The sequence below is a fragment of the Boleophthalmus pectinirostris genome, unplaced genomic scaffold, assembly GCF_026225935.1.
Source record: "Boleophthalmus pectinirostris isolate CB_2022bp ecotype Guang Dong unplaced genomic scaffold, ASM2622593v1 HiC_scaffold_1, whole genome shotgun sequence".
Lineage (NCBI taxonomy): Eukaryota > Metazoa > Chordata > Actinopteri > Gobiiformes > Gobiidae > Boleophthalmus > Boleophthalmus pectinirostris.
In genome coordinates, this window is record NW_026570970.1 from 17,535,159 (window position 1) to 17,542,698 (window position 7,540).

Consider the following 7,540-nt stretch of genomic DNA (forward strand, 5'->3'; position numbering starts at 1 on the left):
TGCCTGAGCACGATTCACACTCAACTATGAATATTCCAGAAGATAACAAACTTCTGGAGCCTGATTGGACAAACTTTATACATTAGAGAAGTAAGCAGCAGCACCTTACGAGCATCTGGCGTGTGAACCTGCCGCACGGTCCGCTGGGGAGAGCTTCTTCTTCCTGTCAGGTGGAATACGCATCACTTTGAACTTTCAGCCCCGTTTACAGCTACATTAGGAACGCGCGCCTTCGCTTTTCACCTGATGTTACGGAGCGGAATATTATAAACACCGTGTGCGTAAACTCTCCTCTGGTTTTACGCCTAATCATTACATTAACAAACGATTGGAGAGCGGGGGAGACGCGTCAGCAGCGATGAAATATTGATATGTGATTTTCTATTTAAATGGGGCGCTTTTTCCGTAGGTAGGTCAAACATCTTTTTGGCTTTCCTATCTTGGCGCGACAGTCCAATGAGCTGATTTTTGTGATTTGACATCCTCCCGACCGCCACCGACACCAGCGTGTGCGTGTGGGTGCGCGCGTACACAGAGGCGGAGAGAGACAGCGCGAGTAGAGAGGAGAGGAGAGGAGAGGAGAGAAGAGGGAGGAACTTTGTTAGGCTACCAGGCTTCGCTGTGTCTCCCCCGGCAGTGCGCGCTCAAAGGGGAAGCGTTTGGCAGTTATGGTAGATCAGCGCTTCTTTTTATCCTCGGTGACGCCTTCAAAAGCTCCCATTTCGAGAGAATAAGCAGTGTTTATCAATGTGCGTGAGGTACGTAGCCTGTGTGTGGTTATGTTGCATGAGTTGAAATGATGTAGGTTATTGTATGTGACAAGGGGAGACGCAGGATGTAAAGTCCTCCCAGTGTGACATGGCTGCTCTTAACCGCACGTTTACTCTGTTGTTTTGGCGCTTTGACCTTGCTTTTTGTGTGTTATTTGCATAGCTCGGGGGATCTACTTTTTTATAGCCTGTTATGTATTTAAAATCAGCAGCCAGAAGTTACCTCTGGGAGACGAGCATCCAGGCTTTGGCTTTTGCCGCTACACAAAGCCTCATCTTGTTCATAGAGTTGCCAGTTTTAACACTATTATTTGTTTTTTATTCTTAGATGACACTGTGGATACCTTTGTGGAATCCTGTGCTGTGAGCTTGGCCGTCATTGCTGCTGGAAAATGCCTCTTTGGATTTGGTATGTTCTCTTAAGTGCTGCATCAATGTGCACAGCTCAGACGTTTGACACTTATGGGGAGATATGTCAAAAAATGTGTGTCTGTGACGAGAAAGAGGGAATACTGACTGTGAGCTGTGAAAACAGAGGAATCTCAACCATCTCAGACATAAGCCCTCCCTTTTACCCCCTCTATCACCTCCTACTTACCGGGAACCAACTCCGTAAGCTCTCCGCCAACGAGTTTGTGGAGTACAGAGGAATGACAATTTTACATCTGGGGAATAACGACATCTCGGAGGTGGAGGCGGGAGCGTTTAACGGACTTCAGGGATTACGACGATTGCATCTCAACAACAACAAGATAGACGCCTTGAGGGAAGAGCTTTTCTTCGGCCTGGAAAGTCTGGAGTACCTGCAAATTGATTATAATTACATCACTCAAGTGGCCCCGAACACCTTCAACAGACTCAGACATCTGGAGGTGCTAATCCTAAATGACAACCTCATCTCCAGCCTGCCCATCAACATTTTCCAGTATGTTCCGCTGACCCATTTGGACTTAAGGGGCAATCAGCTGAAAGTGCTTCCTTACTCCGGTCTACTGGAGCACATGAACAGTGTGGTGGAGCTGCAGCTGGAGGAAAACCCTTGGAACTGCTCTTGTGAACTTATCGCACTCAAAACTTGGCTGGAGAGCATTTCGTACACAGCCTTAGTCGGGGATGTAGTTTGCGAGTTTCCGTTTCGCCTCCACGGAAGAGATCTTGACGAGGTCTCGAAACAGGAGTTGTGCCCGAGGAGAGCCATTGCTGAATATGAGATGCCGCCCCTGCCTCATTTGAGCACTGATGCATACTATAGGACTACTCCGCCGCTAGTCACATCCTCCTTAACATCATCTGGGATTGCGCGCTCATCATCAAGACCCACCAAGGGGCCGCGCCAGTCAGGCAAATTAAAAACAAGGCCAACTGCTCGTGTCCAGTCGAATAAGCCGCAAAACTATGGCCAGATTGTTTCATATCAGACAAAATCACCAGTGCCTTTAGACTGTCCCACAGCTTGTACATGTAACCTACAAATATCAGACCTGGGCCTAAACGTGAACTGCCAGGAGCGAAAGATAGAGCAGATATCAGACTTAGAGCCCAAACCATACAATCCCAAAAAGATGTACCTCACTGGGAACTATATCACAGAGGTGGAACAAGCAGACTTTATTGAGGCTACTGGATTAGACTTACTTCACCTTGGTAACAACAGAATAGCACGCATACATGAAAGAGCTTTTGGAGACTTAACCAATCTTAGAAGACTTTACCTGAATGGGAACTTGATAGACCGCCTCACCACTGACATGTTATATGGTTTAGAAAGCTTGCAGTTCCTGTATCTCGAGTACAATGTTATAAAAGAAGTCACAGCAGACGCATTTCAGCACGTGCCAAAACTCCAGCTCCTTTTCCTCAATAATAACCTTTTAAAAACCTTACCAGCTGGAGCATTTTATGGCCTCACATTAGCTCGCCTTAATCTGCGCAACAACCATTTGCGATATCTGCCAGTCAGCGGAGTCCTGGATCAGCTCACAGCGCTGGTGCAAGTGGACCTGTTTGAGAATCCGTGGGACTGCTCTTGTAGCATCCTTGAGCTGAAGTCATGGCTAGAGCAGCTTAGCACAGGTACAGTTGTAAATAACGTCATCTGCGGCTCTCCTAAGAAGCTGGCGGGGGAGGATATGAGATACATTAAAGCTTCCAATTTCTGCCCTAATAACTCCGAGGTGTTAGCTTCCATGATCCCTCCATCCGAAGAGACATTCCCAGGCAGCACCATCACCATAGAAACGTCTTTAGATTCGGACATGGACAACAACGCCATCCCGCTGTCCGTGATGATACTCGCCCTCCTTCTCATATTTATAATGTCGGTTTTCGTAGCAGCCGGCCTGTTCGTAGCCATGAAAAAGCGCAAACAGAAGAACCAGCACGAGCAGAATGAATCCATGAATGCCTGCATCAGTTCACTCAACATGGAATACGGGCTGTACAAAAAGGGCGCCATTCCGAAAGTGAGGACCTCTGCTGGACACGTTTATGAGTACATCCCACCGCCGACTGAACTGCCAAGCCGGACAACAGCCCAAACGCCAACCGATAACAAATCCGTGGATGGGTACAGAGACTTTGACGAGATCAGTGGACCATTTTTGGGTAATTCGGATGAGGAAGCTGCCAGTAACGTGCTGAGTTCTGAATACAGTGCCACCACTCCTGAACCTCTGAACAAGCCGACCACTCCTCATCGAGAAGAGCCATGTTACTACAGGGATGCACTTGATCCTGACAAACGTTATAGCAATACTTTACCGTGTAGACATGCGGCTCACTCATCTAGTCAGTATTCTTCAGCAGACTTTGAAAATACTAGTAGACAACAATACGTGCCACCTGAACGAATACAACAGACTATTTTGTACTGTACAGCTCCAAGTACTGTTTACGTTGAACCTAACCGGAGCGAGTACTGGGAGTTAAAAGCAAAACTCCATATTGACCCAGATTACTTGGAAGTTCTGGAAAAGCGGACTACCTTTACGCAGTTTTGAAATCCACCAGACGCTATTCAATGTGTCAAGAATTTTACAGACTGAAAGACAATAGTTTTTATTGTCATCTTTGTTATTGCACATTTCTCAGCTGTGCAGGGTTTAGCAGCAGGAACACTACTTGTTTTAAAGTATCACTTCACACTATGTCCCCGTGGTACTTAGCAGTTTAAAATGTGTAAATACGATTATGAACAAGCTTGTGGAGATTCAGGGTTGCTATGATTCACTCGCATAGAAAAAATATCCATCCTGGAGCTATTTTGCTGACGACAATGGGAGACTAAGCTTTTAGGCCTAAATTAGCTGCGTTTTAGGATGATGGGTTAATGAGGTGTGCAGCAATGTTCTCAGTCCAAAAATATTCAATGTTTTTTTTGTTTTTTTGTTGCAGAGATATCAATGTCTCCCAGTTGTACACTCTCAAATTGATCTGTAATGAAGCTAAATCCAATCGAGGGGTAACTGATGCCAAGTGCAGTGTTGTAACAGAAGTCATATTTTTGGAACATGGTTTTACATGTGGGTGAGAGACAGATCTACAATATATATGCATCACTATGGTATTTTTCTCCTTACTTTTGATGTATTTACAGGGATTTCCAGATACATTATTCACAAAAATGTATTTAAAATGTTTCTAATTTTTCTATGAACACATAACAAAATAAACATATTATATTATATAGAAATCTAAACATATATTATATTACATAGAAATATGTGGTAACTACATTATAATTTTATGATCAAATGAAAATAAATAAAGTTCCCAGGCCTGGCATTAATAAAATGTAGCTACCAAGAGATTCACTGGTGAAATCCAAACACTATTCAAAACTAGGTCAAATCAAATGAGATCATGGGCAGACATATGAAAATATATCTGTTCCTCTGTGTTGATGAATTATAACACACATATTCCGTTCTGGGTTCAAACGGGAATTTTGCAGCATCGTCAATTGTCAGCTTTTTTTCTAATATACTTTACTCAGCTTTATTCTTGCTTGATACACTATTTGTGAATTTTATATTTAAATTAAATTAATTCCCTTTCCTTTTCATCACACGCTGAGATGATTTACTGACAAACAAGCTAAGCACCCTGCTGTTTATCTAAAATGTAGTAGTCTTTGTGGTATGCTGCTTGCCTCTGATTCTATTAAAGTGTGAGGAAGTTTATTCCATGTCCACTGGTCCTGCCCCATTCTCTGATTGGTTCTGTCTATCCAACTGTGACCAGGGCTGAGAAACTCTACTCCCATCCACAGAGAGCAGATTAAGTCATTGTATAGAATAGAACCAAATAGTGATGGTTGACCAGGCTCAGTTAAAACGGATTAAGATTATGCACTATATCAATCGTGCAATACGTAGCCCTCAGAGTTAAAAATGGTTGTACTCATGTGGAGCACTTGAAGAAAATTGGCACAAATACTTTAAACTCTGGCACATGCACATAAATTCACCTTGTGTTTTGTGGTGATTTAGCATTTAATCCACAAAAAAAAATCCACATATATCCGTAAGTAGTCTCTCTACATTCAAAACGCACTGTAGTGACTTAAAGGTCAGTTATGATGTCGGTGTTTTGAAATTCATAGCCATGTAGCGTAGCTTTATCAAATGCAAACATGCAAATGATTTCCCTATGCATACATTAGAGAGTAAACACAGACAATCCGTTTGAAAAGACCACCTCTCATTTCTTTAGGCACACGCCACAGTCTCCATATTAATTAATATTAAAGAGAATTAACATGCAGTATTCATGTCCCATATGTGAGAACGCATCAATATTCACAGGTAGTATTTTGATCATTCATATTGCTTATCTGTTACGTTCTTTGTACAGTTCTGTTTTGCCTTGCATTGTCGTGGAAATGTGTGTTCTTGGAAGTCTTCATAGATTGCGTGCAAATATGACAGCTTTGAGAATAATTGCACGCAAGGATTGTCAATGTGCACTGGAAAGAGAGACATCCTTCATAATCGCTCAACTTACTTGTTCTGTGGATCGATAACCCAAGTCGATAAATGCAAGAGTTCAGAAGCAAAGGAGTGCACACTGTATACTCTGGTCAACCCCTGTCATCTTTGCTCAACTAATTAGAGCCCACATTGTATCTGGACGCTGTCAGCAAGTCACCATGCATTATACAGCTGCGCTAGTCAGCCATGCTCCTTACTGATGCTAAGGTCTGAGTGTGCCTGCCTCATGTACGAAGTAGTTTCCTCTTCTGACCTGACTGAACTCAATGGAAAATCCTCATTTGCGCAGCGAAGCGTAGCATTTCATCATGTTTGAAATGGAACATACATCGTCGTCTTATTATTGCATTCAAAATAAGGCTTTTATATGAAGGCTACGACCATGTGTACGCAGAATGTCTAGAAATAACCATTTGAATTTGTGTGAACCTCATTTATATTCATATTACCCAAAATGCAAAACAAAAGAGGTATTATTTTTTCCTATTCTTTGTAATCATAAGCCATGTGGGACGTTTAAGTAGGACACGCACACTAAAATCTGTCCAAAAAAATTCCATGTACAATTTTAGAAAACAAGCACCCAGCCAGATTCCAATGTCTTTCTTCTGCTTTTTTTTAACTTATTTATTTATTTTTTGCTTTGATTTGAACAGTCACTCCGTATGTCAGATTTGTAAATAGAACATGGCGCCATCAGCATAAACTTTTGCAAAGGCTCTGAAAAAGCAAAAAAAGTGTCTCTTATTGCAAAAACACAGTCCGACCAGAGAATTTGTGGAGGTAAATATAACTACAGTGTGCTGCTTCTTTAGTTGTTAGCTGATGAATAAAAGATTTGCATTCATTTGGTATATGTTTGTTTGTTTGTGTGTGTGAGTGTGTGTGTGTGTGAGAGTGGGATGCACAGTAAGTCAGGTCTACTGAGGACTGAATATTAAACACTGACAAAGTTGCGGTGAGATCAAAACCTGAAATGATATAACACTGGTGCAATGTTGGCAATGTTATTATAATCAAAACATCCAAGTGGGATACCTGGCTTAGTTTGAGACTTCTCAAGTCTGGATAGATGGACTGGGATGTGAGGCAATTATATGTGAAAAACATTATTCTATAGACATATTACTTTATTTTTCAGACTATAAGTCACACTTTTTTCATGGTTTGGGTGGTCCTGCGATTTATACTCCAGAGCAACTTCTAGTCCGAAAAATACAGTAAACACAAACGTGAAATATATTTTTTAAAATGTATAATTTAAAATCAAATGTTGCTGCAGGGACAAACAGTTGGGAAAAGTGAAATAATAAAACCCATGTAATGAATAAAATAAAACTAATTTAGCATAGTTTTGCTATTCATGTGCTGGTCCATTGCTCAAAACAAGATTTTAAGGGAAGTAAAATCAAACAATATAGTATGATATGAATACACTTCATTGTTATGGGAACCTTTACCTCCAGAAGCACTATGTAACTTTTGTCTCACCGTGTGTCTCCATGGAGATGTTACTACATTGCCTGTAATGTTCATACAGTCTGGAATTAAACTTATCTTCCATTTATTCATAGTCTTCAGACTATGTTTAATAAGTTAAATGCCAAACTATGTAACATTCAATTCAATTCATTTTTGTGTTGCCCAAAATCAGCCGAACAGCAGTTGCCTCGCAGAGCTCAACAAAACTGTTGATTTAACAAACTGAAAGTTAGAAAATTAAACAGAGAGACAGTCATTGGTCAATAACAGACAAGCAGATTAACCAAGTTCACAAAC

The 7,540-nt window shown here is 41.5% G+C and overlaps 1 protein-coding gene across 1 annotated transcript; it reads left to right on the forward strand.

The window, feature by feature from the left end:
- Nucleotides 1–1,162: 1,162 nt before the first annotated feature.
- Nucleotides 1,163–3,769, forward strand: slitrk5b (SLIT and NTRK-like family, member 5b). Its single transcript, XM_020939215.2, has one exon. It carries the CDS (start codon nt 1,163–1,165, stop codon nt 3,767–3,769), a length of 2,607 nt encoding a protein of 868 aa, XP_020794874.2.
- Nucleotides 3,770–7,540: the final 3,771 nt, after the last annotated feature.

Bases quoted from the DNA above. Each gene is read 5' to 3' on its own strand.
- slitrk5b (XM_020939215.2), top strand. From the start codon at position 1,163: ATGCCTCTTTGGATTTGGTATGTTCTCTTAAGTGCTGCATCAATGTGC.